Source organism: Thermothelomyces heterothallicus (genome assembly GCF_042370625.1).
Source record: "Thermothelomyces heterothallicus CBS 202.75 unplaced genomic scaffold P884_scaffold_6, whole genome shotgun sequence".
NCBI classification, from domain to species: Eukaryota; Fungi; Ascomycota; class Sordariomycetes; order Sordariales; family Chaetomiaceae; genus Thermothelomyces; species Thermothelomyces heterothallicus.
Window position 1 is genome coordinate 748,335 of NW_027192567.1, and position 23,975 is coordinate 772,309.

At 57.4% G+C, this 23,975-nt stretch overlaps 8 protein-coding genes across 8 annotated transcripts; 4 read left to right on the top strand and 4 right to left on the bottom strand.

The window, feature by feature from the left end:
• Positions 1 to 246: 246 nt before the first annotated feature.
• On the top strand, positions 247 to 2,078 carry P884DRAFT_321795 (uncharacterized protein; the record flags this gene model as incomplete). The annotated part of the gene is made up of 3 exons (XM_069445412.1): positions 247 to 267; positions 418 to 554; positions 640 to 2,078. 3 exons carry the CDS (start codon positions 247 to 249, stop codon positions 1,664 to 1,666), a joined length of 1,185 nt encoding a protein of 394 aa, XP_069299301.1. The 3' UTR covers positions 1,667 to 2,078.
• A 300-nt stretch (positions 2,079 to 2,378) lies between these two features.
• Positions 2,379 to 6,194, top strand: P884DRAFT_268290 (uncharacterized protein; the record flags this gene model as incomplete). The annotated part of the gene is made up of 6 exons (XM_069442183.1): positions 2,379 to 3,463; positions 3,549 to 3,679; positions 3,738 to 3,826; positions 3,896 to 4,729; positions 4,807 to 5,225; positions 5,300 to 6,194. 6 exons carry the CDS (start codon positions 2,379 to 2,381, stop codon positions 6,192 to 6,194), a joined length of 3,453 nt encoding a protein of 1,150 aa, XP_069299302.1.
• Positions 6,195 to 7,447: 1,253 nt separating this feature from the next.
• On the bottom strand, positions 7,448 to 9,140 carry P884DRAFT_276196 (uncharacterized protein; the record flags this gene model as incomplete). Its single annotated transcript, XM_069442925.1, has 2 exons — positions 7,448 to 8,683; positions 8,742 to 9,140. 2 exons carry the CDS (start codon positions 9,138 to 9,140, stop codon positions 7,448 to 7,450), a joined length of 1,635 nt encoding a protein of 544 aa, XP_069299303.1.
• Positions 9,141 to 11,014: 1,874 nt separating this feature from the next.
• P884DRAFT_113004 (uncharacterized protein) lies at positions 11,015 to 11,829 on the top strand. The gene has a single exon (XM_069437093.1). It carries the CDS (start codon positions 11,119 to 11,121, stop codon positions 11,737 to 11,739), a length of 621 nt encoding a protein of 206 aa, XP_069299304.1. The 5' UTR covers positions 11,015 to 11,118; the 3' UTR covers positions 11,740 to 11,829.
• Positions 11,830 to 11,894: 65 nt separating this feature from the next.
• Positions 11,895 to 12,994, bottom strand: P884DRAFT_257277 (glucose-repressible protein Grg1). The gene is made up of 2 exons (XM_069441136.1): positions 12,524 to 12,994; positions 11,895 to 12,457 (listed from the first exon to the last, which is right to left on the bottom strand). Exons 1-2 carry the CDS (start codon positions 12,643 to 12,645, stop codon positions 12,364 to 12,366), a joined length of 216 nt encoding a protein of 71 aa, XP_069299305.1. The 5' UTR covers positions 12,646 to 12,994; the 3' UTR covers positions 11,895 to 12,363.
• Positions 12,995 to 15,010: 2,016 nt separating this feature from the next.
• Positions 15,011 to 17,199, bottom strand: P884DRAFT_195962 (uncharacterized protein; the record flags this gene model as incomplete). The annotated part of the gene is made up of 2 exons (XM_069437945.1): positions 15,011 to 17,009; positions 17,081 to 17,199. 2 exons carry the CDS (start codon positions 17,197 to 17,199, stop codon positions 15,011 to 15,013), a joined length of 2,118 nt encoding a protein of 705 aa, XP_069299306.1.
• Positions 17,200 to 20,492: 3,293 nt separating this feature from the next.
• Positions 20,493 to 22,305, top strand: P884DRAFT_239734 (tRNA A64-2'-O-ribosylphosphate transferase; the record flags this gene model as incomplete). Its single annotated transcript, XM_069440152.1, has 3 exons — positions 20,493 to 20,924; positions 21,037 to 21,071; positions 21,224 to 22,305. Exons 1-3 carry the CDS (start codon positions 20,596 to 20,598, stop codon positions 22,303 to 22,305), a joined length of 1,446 nt encoding a protein of 481 aa, XP_069299307.1. The 5' UTR covers positions 20,493 to 20,595.
• On the bottom strand, positions 22,295 to 23,535 carry P884DRAFT_257282 (HAD-like domain-containing protein). Its single transcript, XM_069441137.1, has 2 exons — positions 23,303 to 23,535; positions 22,295 to 23,203 (listed from the first exon to the last, which is right to left on the bottom strand). The coding sequence occupies exons 1-2, from the start codon at positions 23,309 to 23,311 to the stop codon at positions 22,472 to 22,474; spliced, it is 741 nt and encodes a 246-aa protein (XP_069299308.1). The 5' UTR covers positions 23,312 to 23,535; the 3' UTR covers positions 22,295 to 22,471.
• Positions 23,536 to 23,975: the final 440 nt, after the last annotated feature.

Consider the following 23,975-nt stretch of genomic DNA (forward strand, 5'->3'; position numbering starts at 1 on the left):
AAGCGGTGTTTCATGGATTGCCTGGAGTCCAACTACAGTACGTAATTACTTGCATTAAATGAGACCTCGCCCTCACTTCCCGCAAAACCAAGATCGGCGCTATAGCCCTCACATGCAATAAGCATCGGTAGCTGATGTCGATCGTTGGCGCTCCTGTCGTTTCCAGGAACCGAGTAACTATGATGAGAATCCATCTTCAAGCCCGTGTACTCCGTATGTGTGCATTGGCCACTTTTCCTTCTTCAAATGCCATATTCTGCTCTTCAAGTATGTACCAGAGTAGTTACACGGCAAGGCATCCAGGGTTGGGGTTGTGCCGCGCACAATGCGTCGAAAAAATGCCAATCCCTGCTGCATTAGGTAGCTCATCAGCTAGTTTATGGGAAACGATAGAACGTCTCATGTAACGACCCGCAGCACAAGACCCAGCTCGCGCATCTCCCTCCAACCCATCTGGGCGCTCCCCACCCGCTAATTCATCGATCGAGACCAGTCGACTGCGGAGAGAAGGCCTCGTCAACCTCGCCAATGTTTGAGCTTCCAGACGCGAAACGGTACGTTTGCCGACCACCCTCACTCTGGGCTCCCAAGGGCGGGCTCGTGCGACAACCGTCCCGCGACTGACGGATTGACCAACAGAGTACGGAGGGAAGACCTCTTCGACTCGGCTTCGGAGCGCCACTCCAGCCCGGAGCTCCATGACGAGGAAGCGGCGGAGCTGCGGGCAAAGCTGAACGAGCGCCTGGCGGGCCTGCTCTCGATCAGCATCCCCCCGCTGCCCGCCGCCGCACCGGCACCGGAACCAGAACCGGGACCGGAACCGGCAGAGACAGCGGCAGATGCAGATGCAGAGGACTCGGGCGAAGAGCCGCGGCGGCCGCAGCAGCGGGGAGGGGATGCGAAGCAAGGAGCCGACAAGCTCGAGTTCGAGTTCCGCCTCTTCTCCACCCCGGCTGGTGCTCCTGCTCCCGCGACTACTTCGGGCACCGGCGCGGGCGCCTCCGCCCCGCCGCAAAAGGTGGTGCTCCTCCCCGACGACGAGGCCGAGGCGCCGCACCACGGCCCGGCCATCGCGCCGCGGCCGCTGTCGCACTACATCCGCGGGGAGCTGTCGGAGCGCGAGCGCGAGCAGTTCCGGCACGCGGCCGTGACGGCGCGCGAGGTGCTCTCGTGGGCGGCGCAGCGGGCCTGGGGACTGGAGGTGCCCTGGAGGGTGACCCGGGTGACTGTGTCGGTCGGGTCCGGGTCCGGCGCCGGCAACGCGCAGGGGAGCCGCCTCGGCGGCGGCGGCGGGACCGGGGGGGAGGACCCGGGGGTGATGGAAGTAGAAGGGAGACGGAAGAAGAAGAAGACGCGGCCGGGGAAGAAGAGGAGGATAGTGCTGAGGAAGAGGGAGAAGATCAGGAGGGAGAAGGAGGCGGAGGCGGAGCGGCTCAGGATGAGCAAGGAGGAGCACTTGAGGGAGAAGAAGAAGCGGCTGAACAGGGAGAAGAAGCTAAAGAGGAGACAGAAGGAGAGGGAGAAGAAGATGGCCGCGAGGGCGGCGGGAGCGGCGGGAGCGGCGGCTACGGCGACGGCGACGGCGACGGCGGCGATAGCGGGAGGGGACAAGGAGGGTCGGGGGGCGCCGGCGCCGGCGTCTGAAGGGAGCGACGGCGAGGACTAAGTACGCTGTCTCGCTGAGTATATACCGTACAGTCAGCCCATCGAGTTTCGGCATCGGGACGAGGCAGGCAACTCAATCATACAAAACACGCATCGCGCAGATAATTTCCGAGAGGGCGCGAGACGGAGTTCGCTTCGGAGAGACAAAGTCGATCGCATCAGGATATCCATCACACCTAGGCGGCCCTTGTCATTACGAAAATAGTCCTCATGACCTCCGAGTCCGGTCCAGCCCGCCCATAAAAAGATGTTTTATCAGATTTGGCGCTACGAGCGGTTGAACCATGTACCTCTTCCCTTCGGGCAAATGACACCATCGCGACTCCTCCTTTTTTTCTCCCTTCTTCCTTTTTCTTTCTTTATTTTCTCCCTCCCTCTCTGCCCTATTTTTGTGCCTGCACTTGAATGGTAGCCATTCTTTTTTTTTTTTTTTTTCCCAAGCTCACTGCACCGAGATAGCGTGTCCCCCCACTCCATTCCTGCCTAACTGACGCCTTGCCTCCCTTGGTAGGTAATCCCTATAACGTTACTAGTAGGGACGTACTATGTATGTACAAGTACGGTGCTAAGGCAACGCACACGGGCCAGGCGCCGCGGTGGGTCTGGGTTGGGGTTCTTAGGCCTTGCCGCTGAACCCTGCAACCGCCCGCCAGCAGTCGACCTCCATTGCCGTTCGTTACCGCCAAGAACGGTTGAGCTCCCCACCAACAAACATGAACGCGCTGTGGTCATCAAGCGCCTCGGCCGACGGCGCTGCAGGCGACGAGAAGCCGTCGGCTGACACTCCAGCCGAAGAGACAAACGCGGGCCCGACCGAAGACACGAGCCCAGCTGAGCCCGCGACCTCAAACGCTCCCGAGAACGAGAAGGCGCCCAAACGGCCAGGCCTTCAACGAAACCATCCCTCCGTCCCTCCTCCCCCCGTCCCGACCGCACCCTCCTCCTTTTCCTCCTCCTTTCCCTCCTCCTCTTTGGTACCTTCGGTCTCCCAATCCGACTCGAACACTAAGGACGAGATCACCGACGACAGCAAGAACAACAACAGCGGCAGCCGCACCAGCAGCAGCCAGAATGGATCCTCCTCACCTCCAGTCCCAGCTCGGGAGCGACAAGCTCAGAGCTTACCTCAAAGCAAACAGCAGCAGCCGCAGCAGCAGCAGCTAGGCCAAGGCCAACCGCCGCAAGACTCCCTTTCCCTCGCCCAGCTCCGCCGCATCGTCGCCGAGTTCCCCCGCGCCGAGCCCATCGCCTACGACTACGTCTACACCGACATGGCCCCTCTCGAGGAGGAGGTCGACGAGTGGTTCATGTACAACTTTTGGCAGTGGGTGCGTCTGAACGCCGCCAACCGCGCCTTCTACTCGGCCTGGGCGCGCCTCTTCCCTCCTCCTCCTCCCCCTCCCGCTGCCACCTCAGCGGGGGCGGCGCCCGATTCCGGGAAAGGGAGTGGTGGCACCCCCCCGGCGCCCAAATGGGACCGGGCTGACGAGGAGGGGGAGGAGGAGGCCGCCGAGAGGAAGAGGGTCTTTGTGCGCGTCCTGCTGGAGGGGTTCAGGAGCAGCGACCGGATCGCCAGGGCCGAGGCCATCGGCGCCGTGGTCTACCTGGTGCTGGGCCGCTGGACCGAGACCGTCAAGGCCGCCGGCGTGCTGGGTGCCGCCGTGCTCGAGGGCAAGGCGAGGTCCGCGGCCACGCCGCAGCAGCTCGAGGCCATGAAGGAAGGGGTGCGCCTCGTCGCCGAGTGCGGCGGGCTCGAGCTTGTCTGGGAAGCGCTGAGGGCCGTCTTTGAGTTGTTCTGGTGAGTGCGGAATCCAACCCCCGGTGGGGAAGCCTCGTGGAGATCGCCTGCTAAGGGGATGTCTCTTTTTTTTTGTCTTTCTCAGGTCGGACGACCTCCCGCAGAACGTGCAGATGGTGGCAGAGGAGTTGATCCATCTGATGACCATCCTGTACGTGGCGATGCAGGAGGCGCTGGATGACCCCGAGGGGATGGCAGAGGTCCGGCAAAGGCTGCGTAAGTACAACACAATCTCTGGGCTGTCGGTATACGTCTGCTAACTCTCCGGACACAGTCGCCCTAAACCCCAGCTTGACCAGCTTCCTGCTTCAGGTCGTAGTGAAGCTGCGATGGGACGAGACGGGCATCCTCCCGCAGACCCAGGTACGTACGGTCTTCGGGCCTTCTCCCCTTTCTCCGGAGAGGAAAGCCGAGACTGACTGGCCACCTTAGATATTTCTACTCTTCTGGAAGTCCATCTTGCTGGTCTTCGGCGGCTCCAAGGACCTCGCCGAGGCCAAGGAGGCCACTAGCGAGATGATCGGCTGTGACGACAAGAATATCATCACCGCGTCTCCGCTCGACTACCACGCTTTCCGGCAGGAAATCACCTCCAAGTACCCCGCCTATATTCCTCCCCAGCCGCTCCTGCCCCTCGAACCAGACCAAAATACTATCATCCCCCCTCTGCCCAACCACCCGACAAGAAACAACGCGGCTAACGGAATCCACCCGGGCCCTCCCGGCCCGGGCGGGGGCGCCTCTATCCTGCACCAGCCGGTCCATATCGCCACTCCCGCCCCCTCGCCGCCGCCCAGTCCCGGAGTCGGTGGGAAGGGCGGCAAGAAGCAGAACTACCAGACGAACCAGAACTTTCCCTTCATGTACCCTCCCCTCGACGCTACTAGCAACAGTGCGGGCGGTAAAGGCGGCGCTGCCCTGCAGGATCTCCTGGTGGGAAGGAAATGGGAGGGCAGCGACGTGCCTGCTTCGATTCTCGAGGCCGGCGAGCTCTTTTCTAAGCGGGTCCGCATGAGCCGCGCTACTCGGCAGCTCTGGGAGGAGCGTGAGGAATTCCTCAAGTTCGAGAGAGGCTACGACGCCGACGACGACATCGTGGACGAGCTGGATCTGTCGTCGCTGACGCTCGAGGAAAGGGAGGAGCTGGGGCTGGCCAAGGCCTCCGACGACAAGCCGCGGAAGCCGTCCAACTCGGGGCCCGACTACGGGCCGCGGGGAGTCAGCCAACAAATCAAGGAGCGTCTGGACGCCGTGGAGGAGTTCTACGTAAGTGGTTTGATTATATATATACATATATATGTATATGCTCGACCGTGCGCTGGCGGGCTAACCCGCTCTCGCAGAAAGAGGCCCTACCGCACCTCCAGTCGCTGGTCATCGTGTTTCTGAGGCAGATCACGGCCATGACCAGCAATCTGGTGTCGCCACAAAACGCCAACGGGCCCCAAGGACCGCCCGGCGCACGTCCGAACGGCGGGCAGCAAAACGGGCACAACGGCCCGAACGGCGGCTCCAAGGGCGACCCATCCTCCCCGCTGGATGCCGACGTCGATGAGTTGCGCAGCAGAGAAATCGCTGCCAAGGCCGTTACCGGCACGTTGATCCTGCTGCTGAAGTGGTTCAAGCTCTCCCACGTTCTCAAGTTCGAGTACATGACCCAGCTGCTGCTGGATCTGAACTATCTGCCCATGGCGCTCAAGATCTTTGCCATGTACGATGTCCAGCAGGTCGTCGAGAGCAGGACGGACCGGCTAGAACACAGGTGAGCTATTTGTTTCTCCTTTGGAAAGAGGCCGTACTGTAAATGTTGGTACTAAATGACATCAACCGTCACAGCTTCTTCTACTTCTGCGGCTCGCGCGCGGGCGTTATTCCCCAACAACACCCTGTTCCCAACCCAACAGCAACCGATTTCGAAGACATCAGCGACGACGACGCCGCTCCGCCCCCTATCAAACGCCGGCGCTCGCCTCCGAATGCGCACTCCGAAGCCGGCGCCTCCTCCTCAACTGACCCCTCCTCCAACGCGTCGTCAGCATCATCATCATCATCATCATCCACAACCAATGAACCCCCACCTCGGCCGGAAGTCGACGAGCTCGGCTATCCCATCAACCCCCTCCCCGCCGAGCCCATCACCGACTTCTCGCGCCGCAACTTCTTCTCGCTCATCAACTACCTGCGCATCATGCAAAAGATCTGCAAGCACCGCGCCCACCGCAACCTCCTCATGGTGCAGTACAAGTCGTCCAACATACTGCGCAAGTCGCTCAAGGTGCCGCAGCACGAGCTGCGCCTGTACACGCTCAAGCTGTTCAAGAACCAGGTCCCCTACACGGGCCGCAAGTGGCGCCAGTCCAACATGCGCGTCATCACGGCCGTGTACCTGCACTGCCGCCCGGAGCTGCGCGACGAGTGGCTCGTCGGCTCCGCTGTCGAGGACCAGGTCGACGAGGCCGTCCCGCTCGAGCAGGCCCTCCGCAGCCTCACCCACTGGTTCAACCTGCGCCGCTACCCGGACCGCATGGCCGGCCCCGGCCCCGGCGGCGCCGCCATGCTGAGGCAGGCCATGAAAGAGGAGCACGACTTCTTCGTCAGGGAGCTCGAGAAGGCCGACTGGAGCTGGCTTTCCGAGGGAGGAGCCCCGGGCGGTGCCAATGGCGGCGCTGGCGGCGACGAGGCCGGTGGTCCCGAGGGCTCCTTGGGCTGGGAGGAGGGGAGCTGGGGCTGAAGCGGTTTTTTTTTTTTTTTTTTTTTTTTTTTTTTTGGGGGGGGGGGGTGTTGGCGGACTTAGAAAGTGTGTGTTACAGAATGATGCAGGGGCGTGGGGGATGTGTATGTGTGTGTATGTGTGTGTGTGTGTGTGTGTGAGAGAGAGTGAGAGTAAGAGTGAGAGTGAGAGAGATCGAGAGGAGAGAGAGGGGAGAGTATGTGTATAATGGGTTTGGCGTTTGGTGTACGTACGTAGCGGTGGTAAGGGCTGTAGCCTTCCCTTATATCAACAACTATATTCTGCGTATCGATCAGCAAGGTTCTCTCCCCCGAGAGTAGGGGCATGTGAGCTCGACAAAAAGTATAATTGATATAAGGTGGTCTGTTGATCGGCCCTTGTCGTCGGCAGAGACCACCCCTTCATCAGTTTGTGTGTGAATCACGTAGCCAACCTAAGAAAGACCTGATAAACCAGTGTGTGGTGAGAGAACAGGATATCCATGTTGATGTCTCATGTGCCTCATAAATCCATCACATCATACACAGCAAACGTCCTCCTCCAGTCCCTGACTCGCACGCAAGAGAGGAACTAGCTATATACAACTGGTATCTGTAGCGATGACAGAGTGTGCCAGACTGTGGTAAAAAAAAAAAAAAAAAAAAAAAAAAACTCTGCTTTGTCCGCACACCCAGCCCTACACGTATATATGTCTGTGTTGAGGCTGCCGACATTGGCGAACAAAACAGATAAGGTGCACAACATCCGGAGGTGCGTGCAAAGAGGTGAGTGTAGAAGTGAAGTGAACATACCAAAACCCCAACCATCCCTATCCTCTCTCTCCCAAACAAGAATGTCGTCCAGATACCCAAACATGTGATTACTAAGAAGAACAAGTGCCTCCCATCATCATCATCTGACCAAACTATATAAGCAAAGAAGAAGAAAGAAATAGAGAAGGAAGGGAGAAAAGGAGAGTAAGACTGTCTTCTGGAGACAGGAAGTATCGATAGCCAAGAACTCCTCAACAACGCCTTGCAATATGAGGTGTGGAAACCTGCCACACAGCCTATGCCCCTGGCATCCGTGCGTCGTTGTGTTTTGTTGGGGTATATATATCGTGCATCGCGCATGGGGCCGTACCAAGCGGCGCTCTCTAATCTGGTGAATCCTCAGACTCTTTCCCTTCTCTTAAAACACAAGGAAATAATCGAAGCACTCTTGCGCGAAGACAAGTGCCGGCACTGTTTGTTGTCACCCATCGCCGGCCAAGGCTATATCCAGTCACTCTTGGCGACAGTCGGCAGTGGTGAAGTGGTGTTCCCTGTGTCCCGGCGTCGTGGCGGACTCCGAGGGGGGGAGTTGCTGTTGCTTCTGCTCCTGCCGCCGGGGAGCTTTGAGCCTGGAGGCACGCCAAATCCGACGCCCTGAGGGCTTGGTAGCTTAGCCTTGTTTGGGGAGCTAGGACTGTAGATCTTGGGACTCAGAGTAAACTCTCCCTTTTCTTTCGCAGCCTCGATGCTGGGAACTTGGCTGTCGGTTTTCGGGAAGGCCGGCAGTCTCCCGATCCTTGCATCCTGGACCGGTTCTCGTTGCCCATTGTTGTCTGTCTTCTCAGCAGGCTGGGTAGGGGCGGTAGAGGCGGTAGGAGCAGGACGGGTAGCAGACCGAACAGCGATGGTTCCAGCGCGTTTGGGGCTCCTCATGCCTGGGTTGTCTGGTACGTTGGGGCAATCGAGGGTGTGAACCACGCTGTCATCGGCCGCAGGCTTGGTTTGGGCTAGCGAAAGCATGTCGTCGACGGAAGAAAGACGCAGTCCAATCTGGACCGTGGCGGACGACACGAGCGATGAGTCCCTCCTGTGCCGTATGTCGGCCAGGTTGGCCATCGACGGAGGTGGCTTAAGAGAGTCGGCAGGCGAGTATGTCGTAGCCGGCAGAAGCATTGATGCCTTGGAGGCGACGGCGCCCCGCGGAAATAATGAATAGGGGCGTTTGCGAGCGTGGGTTCCCGCAGAAGTTGAGGAAATGCGTGCGGGTTCCGGCGCCTTGGGCAGCAGGACTGATGCCACGGCCGAAACAAGTTTGTTGGAGCGGACCGAATCTCGGGTTTGTCCGCGGCTCCGCAATGGAGCCCTGCTGTCAAGTGCCTCCTCTTGTTTCTCGGTGCCCATCAGGATCTCCTCACGCTTTACCCGGCGCAAGCTCCGCGGGCCGGTCACCGGGTTCATTATGTGTCGGTCATAGTTATCGTCGTCGCTGTTGTCAGAATCGTTTGAGTATTGGCGTGTGATCTTGTACCTCGCTCTCCTGTTCTCATACTCCCCGACCTTGTCCCTGGGGCCAATGGTCGACATAGTGCTAGACTTGAGGAAGAAGTACAGGCCGCCAGTCATGAGCCCCGAGACATTGGCCGCGACCGAAGCGATCATGGCCAGGTCCAGGGCATTGCCGGATTGTCTTCGGTCATTTCTGAACCCCTGAACGAAAAAGAAGGGGATCATGAACGACTGAAAACCGTGAGCGAGTGGGAAAACAACTGCAACGGGAAAGAAGGGGCCAGCTTACGTCTGAAATGGCTGCGAGCGCGAGGTAGTACACCATTCGGGAGGCAGCAACCCTGGCGGTGACCTCAATCTTGATGCTGCGGTACAGCCGAACGAACAGTGTCAGGGCCGAGCCCAGAACAATGCTCGTGATGGCGACCAAGAGGCCGAAGCAGAGGACCGAATAATGCGCGACAAACCAGAAGAGCGAGCTTAGGCAAAAATTGGGAGAGGGGTCGAAGTCGGCAATCAGAAAGTTGGCGAGAAGGAGCATGCCGACTGTGGAGAGGCAGATTGACACGTTGTACTTTCCCCTGGGGGCGAATGGTTTCTTTCGGAGGGCCCTGATGGCGATTTCGACCCCGAAGACAAGCTGCGTGTAAGGGGCAATGAAAACGGCTGTCACGGCGTCAGCATGCATTCTTCTTCCTCCTCCTCCTCCTCCTCTTCCTCAGCCCAAGCAGAAAAAAACCAGGGTCAGCTTACCAGGCAGCATGAGCTGAGCTATCCATGTACAACCTACGCCAAAGAAGCTGTCGAGGCCGGTAGACTGGACGCCGGCAAAGATAAAGCTTTGGATGAAAATGCCGACGGATAGCACCATCGGATAGACGTCGGCCTCGGGCACGAAGGTGAAGCCATTGCGCCTGATCTGTGTGAGCGAGATGCTGGGGAGGTGTGTGAGGCGAATGGTTGTTTGGGATGGAGAGCCTTACCAGAACCTGAAGCTCGTGTCGTCCCTCCTTTTCCTAAAGTACGAGTCGCACAAGATACCCAGGGTGGTTGCGAAGGCGGCTATGATGTTGAAGGAAGCTAGGATGATGGTGGATGTGCGGATGGATTTGGCGGTGGAGAATCTCAAGTCATTCAAGAACATTTGCTGAGAGGCGAATGAGGTTCGATTGAAGCCAGTCCCGGACCCGTTGAAGTTGCTGGTCTGCAACATCCACTCCTTGTTGTCGTCCCGCGACTCCAACCACCCGACGCCCCCTGGGAATGTTGGATATGGCGGCGACATTGGGCTGGGGCTGATTCGGCGTGCAGCCGCGAGGCTGGTGTTGGCGACGGAGCCGTGTTAGCCCTCTGGCTGTCGTTCAGTCATCTAAACCACGTCGTCGATCCCGTAGAGCACGTCGTCGTCTGATGGGTGAGGGAGGAAAGCGGCGAGGGTAAGTACTGCAAGCTGATAGAACAGGTGCAAGGCGCAGTAACGGCATCGTCTTCGGAGGGCACGCCTTGGTCGAGAGCAGCAGGGGTGGACGCACGCCTTGAACCCAACCACGCCATCCGAAACAGTGCCTGAGCGACCCAAGACTTGCTGTGCTCGTCCCCGTCTTGGGAAGAGCAGCAGGGGTCCTGAGAAGGAGGGGGGGGGGGTTGGGGGAGTAACTTGCGCCGAGGGGCGGGATAGAGAGCGGGCTGAGCAGGGTCCGACAAACATCACGAATCAGCGCCGCTCCTCCAGTCGTTATCTTGCCTCGCGGTCCAGTCCCAAATCGGGTTCTTTCAAGAGTTGGGGGCTAGAGGCGAGAAGATTCTGTACGGCGATTAGGGTCTTGTTCCAACCAAGACCTTCGGAACCCTCGGGAAAATTGGATTTATGAGATATAGCTCAAGAATTACGGAGTAGCCGAGTCGATTCCATCATCCAGGTGAATCGCACCTTCCCCTCCCCCAACCCTCCTTCCCTGCTGGATCCATTTCGAGTCGATGCTGCTTTCAGCACTCGCCAGGCGAACACAGTATCGACTGGCCATGCCTCGGGCACACTGGCCAAAACGGGAGAGAACGATGCGGTCATTAACGGGGGGATTGGCAAGTGCGGGACGGTTGTGCCCGTGCGGGGCTAGCGACGGGAAAGTTCGAAGTCCTACTAATGGCCGGAGTCCCGTGTCTTGAAGCGGCGGTACCAAGAAGACCATATCTGGGATCCGATGGAAAGGGCTTGATCCGGTGTCAGGTCGGCGCTGTGTAGTGCAGGTAGGCGTTTTTTTTTTTTTTCTCTCACTCGGAGAGTCGGGGCCCACAGGCTCGATGAGCCCGCGGGGCATTGGCGGGGCAGGATCCAAAGCATAGCTGTAAATGTGCGGTTGAGGCAGACCTGTGACAGCCCCACGTTTCGGCTTGCTGCAGGAACCGTTCTTGGCTTCTGAGCTTGGTTGGGTGGGTACTCTATGGTAGGCAGGGATCAGGGCTGCCGCTGATCAAACTGCCCAACCTTTCCGCGTGTATGTACCGATTACACTATGTATGTACATACCTCATCCTTACATCCAACCCAACGGCTTTTCCCGCACGGCAAGTCCGCCCACGATACGCGGAACGCAGCATCAGTACGAGAGTAAGGATCCGTTGTCCTAGCCAACTGCGATAGCAGCATAGTCATTTTGGGGGTCTGCATGCAATTTTTGATTCACCACCTGATCTCGGCCTCCCAACTTGTCCCTAGGGCTCCGATGCTATTTCTTAATTCCTTCACGCGCAACGCAGAAGAAGCCGTGGAAATTACGGGTTATGCCCATGCAATGCCGCGTAGCGTTGCGGTGACTATACGGTACGTTCAGCATCCCAAGGTTTCCAGACCCTGGCCTCAACCCCGCGACCCAAGCCAGCCGATTCGCTCCTTGAGCACGGGGCATTCAAGGCCCCTTGCGGCTGCAACTGGCCTCACCCTGGATTCCGACGATTCGTCGCACGGGGAGACCCGTTCGGAGACCTGCATCCAGTCACAATTCGCCGCTTTCCCCCCGGCAACGGTCCCGGTGCAGGGCTCTGTGTCAAACACGACCGGAGAGCCCATTTTCCACGGATTCCGGGGCCGGGGGGAGGGTGAGAGTTACACCATCCTGCTATCACTTTCGGGTTGCGGGTTCATATCAAGGAGCGCTGACGAAGGAAAGAAAACAACTGAAGGCTGCAAAAACCGTGCTAGTCGGCTCCACCACGAAGTGATAAGAGATGGACGCACTTCACTACCGGGTAACGAACCCTTTACTCGACCGGAGGGGAAGGATACTTGAAAGTATAGTCCTGCCAGAACCAAGATGAGAAAGGAGAAAAGAAAGCAAAGAAAAGAATCCGCACCAATTTACGCATGGCCTGACTCCAGACCATCCGTCCGCCTTCGGGCGGCTTTCCCCCCCCCCCCCCTTTCCATCCCTCCCTCTCCAACTCTGCCAAACTTCTATGGTGTGAATTCGGGAAGTTCCGGCTACGCGACATGATCGCTTTCTGGCTCGAGCCAACCAGTCATGGGAGGATGCTTGGCCGGGGTACTTGGCTCGAAGTCCAAAGGGATAACAATTTCCTAGTCCCAAATACTTGCGGCACAATTACAGTCACGGGCGGGAACAAAGGCACCTAGAGAAGCAGTTTTGACAACGCGTGATTGAGTAATTGTCTTCTAGCCAAGAAAGGCAGTTATTGGAGGTATTGTGTTTGTATCATCGCGATCTTCCTTCCTTCCCAGTGCTCCATCCAAAAGATTATTAAATCCGGAAAAAGCCCCAAGGAATATTAAAGGAGAAAAACCTCGTAACAGCCGTCGTCCCTCTCATGTCATGTCATGTCATGTCATGTAGCAAAAGCCGAGTGACAAAACAGAGGAGAGTTCGTTGTTGGCGCTCGTGACGAGAGGCGTTGATTTAGTGGGTGGCGGCCTGCTTGTTGGCCTCGGCCGAGGCGTCGTCCTTGTGCTCCTTGACCTTGTCGGCGACGGCATCGCCGGCCGCTTGGACACTGTTGGGTAGATTGTGTTAGCGCACATATTATTGCCTTGACGAAGGGTTTTTGGAGAAAGCGTACCGAGTGCCGATGCTGGCGTCGTTGTTCTTGGCAACGTCCTTGTTGGCCTCCTTGGAAGCAGCATGGGTGGCGCTGGAGATCTTGTCAGAGACGTAGTTGCCGGCCTGCTTGATGGTGTCCATGATGATTGATTGTTGTGATGTAGTAGTTGGAAAAAAAGGAGTTTGCGTGTCGAGTTGTGATGGTTGTTTGTTTGTGATCGCTGAGTTGATGTTGTTTCTGAGAATGGAAAAGATGGCTCAACGCCGGAGAAAGAGGATGGTTATATAGACAACGGATGGCCATTGGGGAAGTTGCTGGTCAAGAAGCCAGATTCGCATTCTTGCAAAGCGTTGCTTGCGGGTAGAGACGACGTCATAGAAGTGGATTCTCCCGTTCGGCCCTGATTGCTTTGGTAGGGGCCGAGAATTGCGACTAGAACTACGGAGTGCTAGGTGATAGCAACATGGGATGGGATGTTTGAACAAGCAAGAACCAAGACCGGTGGAGGGCAACCATCAAGGCATGTGTGACGTCAGGGAAGGCTTGTCTGGCAAAAATGCGGTACAGATATTTTCCAGTGCTCACACACATCTCGCAAGAGGCGGATCCTGGTGGCTAATACAGCAAGTAGGGTGCTGTATAGTTAGTTATCAGCGATGGTAATTACAATCCGTACACGGTAAGTCCTGTCTTAATATCGTCTTAAGTGTAGCCCCTGTACTACAGCATGTAGTAGCGGGCCGTGAATGTACTTTGCGCTACGAGGAGGATGTGATTGGTCGCAGCCCGTGATTTTTGGGCTTGAACCACAAGTAGCTTCAGGCGGGTGACATCTAATGTCATTGTCAACTCAATGGCAGGAGCTGCATGTAGTCTGTGCCACAGTGGGCTCGGGCAGCTCTGTGACATCAGCATATCCATCCAACAAGAGAAATGACGTTCCGAAAAGTGGATCCTTAAACCAGCAGGCCCCAGGCCTCGGGCCAACATTTCCCGCGGACTGTGACGTAATAAGAAGTGGGTCAGGGCGCTGCAAATCGGCTGCACCCATCGGCTGTTACGGCAAGTCGCTATAAGGTTAGTATTGTATGTACAGATTACAGTGTACATACATACATACAAGTGACGCAGCCTCCATCCTCTTGCTTCCCGGTTGCTATCCAGCCATCTCGCGCGTTGAAGCATGAACGTTGCCTTGCCCAATGTCAGGGACTCTCTGCTCGAGAATTTGTTCAACAGCGCGCACTGTGCAGAATGCACACTGCCGATAGGTCATTATTGAGACGGACGGCAATCATCTGTGCCGCCGGCAGTTGAACGACTCCAGCGCGGCTTCCCGCATCCGGGAATCCGTGGCCGAATTTCTCCCCTCTGGAAGACGGCCTCCGTCGAGATGAATACTTGGTAGTGGACCAAAATCTTTCAAGTGGATGTTTGGACGTGCGAGTACCTTTTAGCGCGACCCCATTTCGTGCTGTTTGCTAGTACTCTACGGATTACAGATCACAGTACCCGCCCGCGATAGACGACTGGCCGCGGCGGAGGTACTGTGCTTTCTTTTCGGGTGTGGGACCGCCGTGATTAGCGTAGCCCGGGGTAAATGAGGGGGCGACAAGTTGCTTGCTCATATGTTAGTCCGTAGCAAAATCTTCGCCGGCTTCCGTCGGTCAACTTGGGGAAGAATCACGGATCCATTTATTGTTCCAAGTGCCGGAGGCACTTAGAGATGCTGTCTAAATACATGTCGAACCCTGGCTTGTATCCCTGTTGGTGGGTCAGCCAGATCTGACCCACTGGCAGTCAAACTGAACCGCAGTCTCAATTGTTTATCGCGTGGAGCTCAATATACCATCTTTAGATCGGTTCTGTTTGCGTCGATTATACACTAATAGTGTCCAACTCAAGGATTGCTCCGGGCCATTGTTTTTTTCCTTTTCAAAACAGAAAGAAAAGAAAAGAAAAGAAAAGAAAAGAACCCAACTGTTTCCTTGATTGCCCTCTGCCGCAGCCGTTTTCAAGCACGCAACCTAGGAGCTGCATCAGCCATGTCCAGCGCCAGTCAAACGAGAGTGCAGAAGCCACCTCTGGTGGCCGTTTTCCCTTTCCAATCTTGTCCAGATTCCAGATCCGTGCATTCAAGAAGGGGTAGGATCACTGCCAGCCTCGTCCTCCCTGCCTCCCATTTCAGACTCCAAAAAAAAAACCTTCAGCGCGGCCGCGGCCAAAAGGAGTTAAGAAGAAGAAAAGATCGGTCAAGATATCCAACCGAGACTCAACCCCGGTTGTTCGTTAGCCCCTCGGATGTATCGGGGTGTTCTCAGAATCGAAGCAACAAAAGAAGACGCCGAATTCGCACCCGTCCAGGAAGACAGCTGAAGCCAAGCCGGGGCTGATGCTATCCACCAGTCCTGAGGGTATTTGGGAAGAATCGAATGACATCTGAGGATAAGTATCAATAAGAAGAAAAAAAGAAAGAGAATAAGAAGAATAAAGCATCTCGAGATGCTACCACGTAATTCTGGTAACCCTGGTCTTCAAGTCCGGTGTGCCGGTTTTGAGGTTTCTCGAGCCGAGCTGTATGACGGCCGAGCGCTCGCGCAGATCGAACTCGACTGCCCTCACCATGACGCGCTTTTCTTCGGGTATTGGTATCGTCTTGGCTCGGTTTTGCTGAAGGGAGTGAGTGCTGGAGAAGGACGCGCGGCTCGAGGCGGCGCTGGGAGAGACGGATCTCCCCCACTGGCCGTCAGCGAATTCCGAGCGCGACTGGGAGTGGGGGCTATCTCCGCCGGCATATGGCCGGGCGTGTGTCTCCACGGGGCTGGAACCGGGCGTGGGCATCGTGTTCCCGTAGGTACTGTCGAACAACCTGGCGTCTTCTTCCTCAACCTCGGCGATCCAGGTGCCGATTCGAGCCGTCAACTCGCTGTCCCACATGCCCTCCCTGCGAGCGCTGCTCCGCAGCAGTTGGATGGCTTGCCGACGTATGTGCGGATCTCGGCACTTGGTGGCGACGACATAGAGCGGCGGGACAATGCCCAGGTCGGCGCTGAAGCTGGGCTTGATGTGGCGCGCGGCATACTCGTGGCCGCCAAAGATATCAGGCGCGCAGCGGCTCTGGTGACGGCAGAATGCCGGATCTGGGCATCGCTTCGCGGCCGCTCTGCGCTCTTCATCACCGACCACCTCCAGTGCGAGTTCGACAATCGCCTTGAAGTAGGGCGTGAAGTTGTCGAAATGCATCTCGCTGTCGCTGAAGGTCATGAGGAAGAGGATCTTGCCCATGATCTGGAACATCTTGAGCACGGCGATGGCGGCCTTCTCCTGGCTGCTCACGCCCGGTGCGGTCCTAGATGCGAGGATGTGCTCAAAAGCATGCGACCAGGCCTCGATATCCTTCTTGAAAGAGATGCCGTACTGTCGCAGCGACGCTGGCAGGACGCCCATGACGCCGTTCTGGGCGTGGGCGAACATGGTTTCGGTGAAGCGGAAGATGCGCTCGCAGAGCCTATCCCAAGCCAGGCGCGCTTCCATGACAGATGCGAAGCGGTCCGGGATGGGGTCCTGGCTGATGCCTATCGGCGATGACGCGTCCGATGCGGGGGACCCGGGGTCTTGCCCTTGGCTGGCCGTCAGGCGCACGACCCAGGGCTGGGGGAAGTGGAAGGCCATGTCGTAGGACTTGGCCTGAATCGCGAGCCGGGTGAACATCTGGGTGAGATCCTCCTCTACCGGCTCGTCGGACGCAGACAGAAAGGCCGATTTCCTCTGGGCTCGCAACCGTTCTAATAACCCCAGCCCCGTCTGGATCTGGACGATGGCTTGCTTGTGATCGCCGACGAAGGAATCAAAGCATGCCAGCAGCACGCTTGCCATCAACCTCGTCCTGTTCGAGGTCGAATCGGCGGTCTCTGCCTTGACCAACGCATTGCAGGCGTTGGAATACTGCCTGAATGCCATCTCCCAGTGCCGCATCGCGTTATCCCCCGGGTCCTTGTCTGGATAGGGGGAAGTCGGTGGTGACTCGTTCGACTTCTCGAGCGTCTTGTATAAAGCGCCCAGCGCCACAACGGCATGGCGTATCGCCGGTGCCGAGTGACACTCTTGCAGGACGCTGCGGGTCCAGAAGGTCGAGTCAAAGAAGCCAGAGAGTTCGCTCGCCGTTTGCTCACGGAACAGGTGGAAGTACTGGCCCTCCTGGTCGGTGAATGGTAGGCTTACCGACGGGCGATACAGCATCACCGGAGCGCCGGCGGCGCCGGGCGTCATCGGAGGCGAGGTACGTCGGTAGGGCTTCGTGAGCCGCCTGGGAGGCAGTTGGACTGGCCGGTGGTTGGGTGGTGGCGCACTCGCCGTATCGGCCGCAATCGGTTTCGGGGCGATCTTGATTTCCTCGAATGGCCTCGCGCTCCGGGGCGGCGGTGGGTAGCCGGCGCACACTCGGCCGCTGCGCCTGCAATTGTAGCATTCTGGTCGCTCTTCGCCGCACTTAATGCGCCGCTGTCTGCAGCCGGTCAACGTGCCATTCTTACATTGCAGCGATGGGAAGCAGGTCGGGTCGGGGTCGAACGCAACTTGCAAGAGGCACACCCCGACTTCACCTTCTTAGAAGACCGTCGTTTCCTTCGGGGTGCATCACCAGAAGCGTCGGCGGGGAGGGTCGGGGGTAGTGCTGGATCCATGGTCGACGCCATGGCTGCGCGTGTAGGACGCTATGGCTCGCGCTAAGCGCGGTTGCTGGAGTGCTGGACAAACCAATGCTACAGAATACCGCCTTGCTGCGCCGAACAATGCCAATCGCCCGCAGGGTAATTGTATGTACAGCTGGTGTTGCCTCGTGCCTTGAGTTGGAGAAACTAAGAAAATCGTTCACGGAGGACTCGTGTTTTTACACTGGAGTAAAGAGCCGTCGGCGACGGCAGCGGACGACTGGCCACTGTCCGCAAGGCAATTCGGAAATCGTTCGAGGCAGTTGAGGGTTCCGCACAAGGGAATGCCTGCGACAGACAAACAGCCCTGGATCGGATTGGCAGCGGATGGAGAGGGGAGGTTAATGAAGTCTCCGTCGGCGAGACAAGTGGTCCCCTGTCGCGGCCCGTGCCCCACTCTTTACGCTAAGTGTACTCGAGGTCGAGGGTTCCGCCAACTTTTTATCGCAGGGGTCCCATCATTTTGATGAGATGGTGAGATTGAATGCTCGGAAGCAGGTCTCAGAAAACGAGGGGCTCAGGGTCCTCACAGCTGCAAGGAGCTTCCACGTCCTCCCAATTAAGTGCTTTGTTTTCTTGTTGTGGCCGACGGGATTGAATCGCACAAAGGGCTACGGCGAAGAGCCTTGGGGAGCGCGCGGACTTCGACTCATTCGGCCACCTCATTTGTGCTTTGGGTGCTTCGGTTTGGACAGCGTGCCACAACAGTCGACGTTACCTCTGGAAGTTTCCTGCTTTCGTGGCTTCGCGCGATATGGCCACGGGCGGTTTGGGGAAGGGAGTGAGTGTGTGGCGGTTGATTGCCAAGATTCTCTCGTCAGGTTGCAAGTCGCAAGTCGCGGAATGCGGCGGTGCTCGTTCATCAGGATAGCATGCGGGTCATTTCCACCTGAGCGGCCTCACTGTCCTCATAGGCACCTTCCTAGACAAGCGCGCATGGAGTCATGCAGCGGGCTTAGTGTAATCCGTATTTCGTACATAGTGTAAAGCGCATCCCTGGATCTGGACCCGCTACCCGCTCGCCCGATCCAACCTTCCGTTCCTTCGGGCCTCCAATGCCATCAACCAACACTTTGGCTACACTGGTGACTATCTTCGTCTCAAAGGCTGTTGCTGGTGGTTTACTTGCTGCCCTGCACATCATGCCGCTATCTCGCTTAGGCTTGTTCCCGGCTTTTCTGGGTAACCTGGAACAGCAAGTCCGTTTCAGGCTCATGGTGGAACGCCATCACAAGCTGTTTCCGACAGTGCGCATGTTTGCGTAGGTGTATCTACTGTACAGAGTGCTAAGTCCACGAGAGAAACGCCAAAGATGGCTTGGTCCCGAGGCTCGGTTCTCGGGGTCCAAAGAGGCGCACGGCCCGGCCAATGATTTTCTGGGGGCATTCAGCCCTACGAGTGCTCTCGCTCATTGTTGATGAGTATTGCCATTGGCCTGTCCCGTCCCCGACCAAACTACTACTAGCACGCTCCACTAAGGTACGTGCTATTCTGTAATCTGTACATGCGTTTAGCTAGAATCCGGGAAGAGAAGTCACCTGCATGCTTCCGAGGTTGAATGACTGCAGCAGTTACGAAATCAGCCCTACCTGCCAATCGCTCTTGGCGCTCCACACTCGGCTTCGCCGTCTCACTTCCTGACGCGTGCGTGCAGTGCAGTTCCTCCACAGTACGTTGAACCCTTTTTTTTGCTCGTTGTCTGGATGCTGGGAATACAAAGTGCAGAAGAGAAAAGGGGTAAGAATGGGATCAGTATTAACGATGTTTAAGGAAACAATGGTTTAGAATTGCTTTTTTTCTTTGTCATTTTTTTCTCTTTCCCTTTTTTGGTAAAGAAGACACAAAACTGAAGGTCTGGCTGGAATAATCCATCAAAATGCCACCGTAGAGAATACACTCGAAACTTGTCACCCAAAGAGGCTTGCCCGCAGTTCTACGCAAGAGGTGGGATTCGCGGCTCAGGCAGGCAGCAAGCTGCGAGCTCTCCGACCTAACCATTAGGTTTGAGCTCAACGAAACACCTGGAAAAACTGTTGAAACTCGCAAACGTTCTGCAGAATGGAGGCGTGGCTCTTTGTCACAATGGTCTCCTGTGACCGGCAAACGCCAAGTCGGGGGTACTTGGCGTTTGCCGGTCACAGTCGATCCCCAGCAGCCGGAAACGCACTGCGCCACAAATCCAAGATGGGGGTGGCATTGTCGAACCCCGCGTCGACCTTGGCGAAGCGAGAGGCGGTGAGCTCTCGTAGTGTACAGCGCCGGCGGCTGGACGGTCTTTGGGACACACGACAAGGAACAACGTCTAACAAAAAGTACAGTACACGATGCGCCGAGTTCGTCCAACTACTATCGACACGTTGACGAGCGGCAGTGGAACTCTTGTTAAAGCCAACCAAGCCTTCCATTACAGTGGCCTGTGCACAACGCTTCCGGCGCGTCTCTGGGGGAGACCGTTCGCCCAAGAACGCCGGTGGCGCCGCGCGAAGCCTCCCCGGTTTTTACATGATTTGCGAACGAAGAATTTTGATGGAGGTCTGGTCAGAGACGAACGCCAAGCCCTAAGAACATCCCGACCGTGCCATCCTATTTGTCGTTAGTGTGATTGGGCTGTGCTGCTTGTACTCCGTATGTACTGTATGTACATACATAAGTGGACGCGCTCCGGTCCCCTTCGGAAGATTCGAGGGAGCTTGTTTCTTGTGCCGTGGCTATCGCACAATGTGACTCGATCGTCTAAGACGGGCAAGCTCCTTGGAAGACTGCTTCATGCTCACTCTGAAAGAACACCCTCGAGTTCCAGTCGCTGAGAAACGGCTGAGCCGCTGCTAAAGAGCCCCGTAACACAATAGGTTGCAAGGTCGGTCGACGGTGAAATCCAGTGCAACCTAGCAACCTATTCTACGACCGAGACCAAGCCCGAACAGCCAGTCGGATGAGTTCCAAACGTGGTGTAGCGCTTCGTGGCTCCCTTGGCATCAAATTGAACTGGCTTCGTCCATTCAAGACGGCATGGCAGAAAAGGGCCCTAATCATGCTCCGGAAGTTGAAAGTGTTTTATATCAGACACTGATGGTTTTTGCTGCTTCTGGCTTCCCAAGGTACGAAGTAGTGTATGTAATCCGTACTGTGTAGCTTATCCATACGGAGCGCTGCCCTGCCGAGGATCCAAATGGGGAATGGCGCAAGGTTGTCATCGACCGCCGGGCCGGGCCAGGGCTGCGCGTCAATCGGGCTTCCCCAGCTGTGGGCTCCCTGGGTCAACCAATGTACCCCCACTTTTGCATCTGCCGACGACGAGGGGTTCGGTGAATCGCCTACGCTCTCAGACTCACAACGCAACCCAGCCTTATACGGTATGAAACCCCTTGACCAACCGCCAAGATGCCTGCCCCAACCCTGGATCAGGTCATCTTCCCCGAGCCAGTTCACCACAACCTGTCACGCATCCTAGGCGATCTCAAGCGGTCCAACTTGTCCATTACGAACCGGTTACGGTCGATAAGCCAGGATGCCGCTTTTGTCGAACAGGTCGCGGATGCGCTGAGACTGCCGTTGATTGCGAATGAGCGATGCGGCAGTTGGTATACTGACCCTGCGCGCAAGGCCGGGTCCGCGTACTTTAAGAGCACCGATGGCCATACGGGGCAGTGGAAGTTCAGCCTGAGGAGGCTGAACTTGCATTTGCTGCCGTTGATTGGGGAGAATAACGGGTGGGTTTGCTTTGCTTTGCTTTGCTTTGCTTTGCTTTGCTCCTTTATTGACGTCATGTTAGCCTTCACGACACAATACTCTGAATGACAATAAGCTGACAGTTCCCTGCAGTATCATCATAGTCGATTCTACCCGCCGAGGCAAACGTGCAGCAGCCCCTCGCCCCTCCCTCTCCCCCCCCCCCCCCCCCCAAAAAAAAAAAAAAACCAAGACCTCCCATTGTTTTCTATCCTTGACCCCTCGCCATTAATGCCCCCTCTTCTTTAAACCAGGCCTATTCGCTGACGGCAACGCCCAGGTATGCCCGACGCCCTCAGCAAGACCGTGCCCACCTGGTGCGCCGTCCTCAACCGCGCCCTCTTCCCCTCCCTGGCGGACTCGCACGAGCTCTACACGCCGCCCAACGCGGTCTCCGCCTCGGAGGCCTCCCAGATCGCCGCCCTGCTCCCCGGCTTCGTCTCGTCCTTCCTCTCCCTGCAGGTCGACCTCGCGCCCCTGCGCGCCCGGCTCGGCGGCCGGCCCCTCCGCCCCTTCTGGGTCACCCAGGAGGACGACCTGTCGGTCCTTGCCGACGGGCCCCTCGGCGCGGCCCACCGGCGCCGCGACGGCGACGGCGACCTCGCGGGCTTCCACCCGGTCGTCTGCTGCACCGCTTCCAGGCGCGTCGTCGGCACCGGCACCGAGGCCGGCGAGGCCGGGGGTTACATCCAGGGCGCCGGGGATGACACGGAGAATTGGGCGCTCGGGTTGACGGCGGGGATCTTTTGGCGCTGGAAGGAGGATCTGCTTGCCGCCGGGGAGGGGGAACTCCCGGACTTGATTGGGGAGTTGGTTGCGAGGGAGGACCGGGAGAGGAGAGGGGGGGGAGGTGGCGTACTGAAGGAGGTCGTCAAGGGGAAGGGTCTATTTGTCGGGTTGTTAGGGGCCGAGGTGGGGGAGGAGGCCTGCGTAGTGAGGCTCGTCCCGAAGGTGACGGAGCGGGAAGGATGGGTCAAGGGGAAGAGGTGTCTGGAGGTGGGGATCGGGAAGAGCAGGGCGGCGAGCCGGCTGTTGAGGGATGCGCTAGCGCAGGTTTGCGAGTTTGTGTTGGCGTACCTGAGGGAGCCGGACCTGGTTGGGAAGGATGCACCCCAAAAGAAGGCAGTGGTGGTGCTCTGCGAGACCGGAAAAGACTTGTCGGTGGGCGTTGCTCTGGCGATCTACTGCTGGTGCTTCGACGACGCCGGGAACGTGCGGGAGGACGACGGCACGGAGGTGTCGTTCAACAAGGCCGGCATCCGGGTGAGGCTGGGGCACATCGTCACCGCATTCCCGGAGGCCAACCCCAACAGGGCAACACTGCAGAGTGTAAACAGTTTCCTGATGGATTGGCGGAAGTAGATAAAAAAAAATTCAAGGTGCCCGACAAGATCAGGAAGACCAACAAAAAAAGAACAGGGTACCCAACTCTTCGCTATGTCTATCATGCAACAACAAACAAAACCCAACGCCTGCCAGAGATTGCCAACCACCCAGTGCCCGAGAATGAATCATGGGTTCCCGCCCGTTAGACCTCGCCACGCTGAACCTTGGCCAGGCAGTCCTCGAACTCGCTCCAGTCGTGCATGATGATGACGGCGCCGGCCTCGGTCAGAACCTTGACCATCTTCTCCCTCTCTGCCTCCTTGTACGGCCCGACGTAGCCGATGACCTTGATGCCGGCGCGGGTGCCGCTGAGGGTGCCGCTCTTGCTGTCCTCGACGGCGACGCACTCGTCGGCCTTCTTGCCGAGCTTCTCCATCGCGTGCAGGTAGATGGCCGGGTCGGGCTTGCTCGTGGGCTTGGGCAGGCTCGTGGCGGCCGAGAAGATGTCGCCGCCAAAGTACTTGGACTGGCCGACCTTGTCGACGCTGGCCTGGACGCGGCGGAGGGCGGAGCTGCTGACGACGGCGAGCTTGTACTCGCCCGAGGCGGCCAGCTTGGCGAGCACGTCGTCGACGCCCGGGCACGACACGAGCTTCTCCTTGAGCTTGGCGATGACGACGTCCTCTTCGCGGCGCACGTAGTCCTCGAGCTCGGCGTCGGTCAGGGGGAAGCCGTAGCGCTTCTGCAGCGACACCAGCATGCCGCGGAAGTTCTGGCCGACGAACTCGACGATGAGCGACTCGCCCGTGAAGGGCTTGTCGAGGGGCACATTCTTGGCGGCGGCGATCTCGTTGATCAGTTCGGCGCAGCCCTCGAAGGCGAGCTCTTCGGACAGCACGAGGGTGTTGTCGCAATCGAGCAAGATGGTGTTAATCTGAAGGCAAAAAAAAAAAAAAAAAAAAGAAAGAAAGAAAGAAAGAAAAGGTGTCAGCGAGCTGGAGGCAGGGGATGTGGCACTGTTTTTATTACGTACCTTGGACATGGTGACGATTGGTGTATTATCGTTCACTCGAGATAGAGACAGAGAGGGCTTGGAATTGGTCTGCGATCGTCCACCCGTTGAGCTCGCGAGGTGCAAATATGGCAAAAAAAAGATAGAGGAGGTGCCCCAATTGACTTTGGGAGTTGTGATCGGGCAAATAAATAGCGCGCTTACCACTTCAGGTCCCCTTTGAAACCTTCCTTTGGCCGTGCCTGTGAAGGAGAGGGATGCGAAACCAACATCGAAGTGCCCCGCTGCCGTGCCCCTCCATGGAGCTAATGGAACCGAGTACGTCCGTATACCGTGCGAAGTAAATTTAGTCGCGCATTTTGGGCTCTCTGATAGGTCGCTGTTGGGCCCAGTTCCAAGGTTTTCCAGGGACCGCCGCGCCACTGACGGCATGATCGACAGGCAGGGCAGGATGTTGTTGGATGGCGGGGTAGCGGGGCACGGGACGGTTTGAAGACGGCGAACTGCATCCTCGATCACGGCGTGCTGCGACGCGTTCCCGCCGTCGTGCCGTGACAACCGAACGTTGCTTCGCTCGATTGGGAGAAACAGGCGGTCGCCTTTTGGGTTACTGATAGCTAGAAATACTTACACAAGAAATACTTACACAAGAAATACTTACACAAGAAATACTTACACAAGAAATACTTACACA

What these genes read in the sequence shown, in the direction of transcription:
- P884DRAFT_113004 (XM_069437093.1), top strand. Translation starts at nt 11,119, where the DNA reads ATGCAATTTTTGATTCACCACCTGATCTCGGCCTCCCAACTTGTCCCT.
- P884DRAFT_257277 (XM_069441136.1), bottom strand. Translation starts at nt 12,645, where the DNA reads ATGGACACCATCAAGCAGGCCGGCAACTACGTCTCTGACAAGATCTCC. An exon ending in GACGCCAGCATCGGCACTCG is followed by an intron (nt 12,458 to 12,523) that starts GTACGCTTTCTC and finishes TCTACCCAACAG; the next exon opens with TGTCCAAGCGGCCGGCGATG.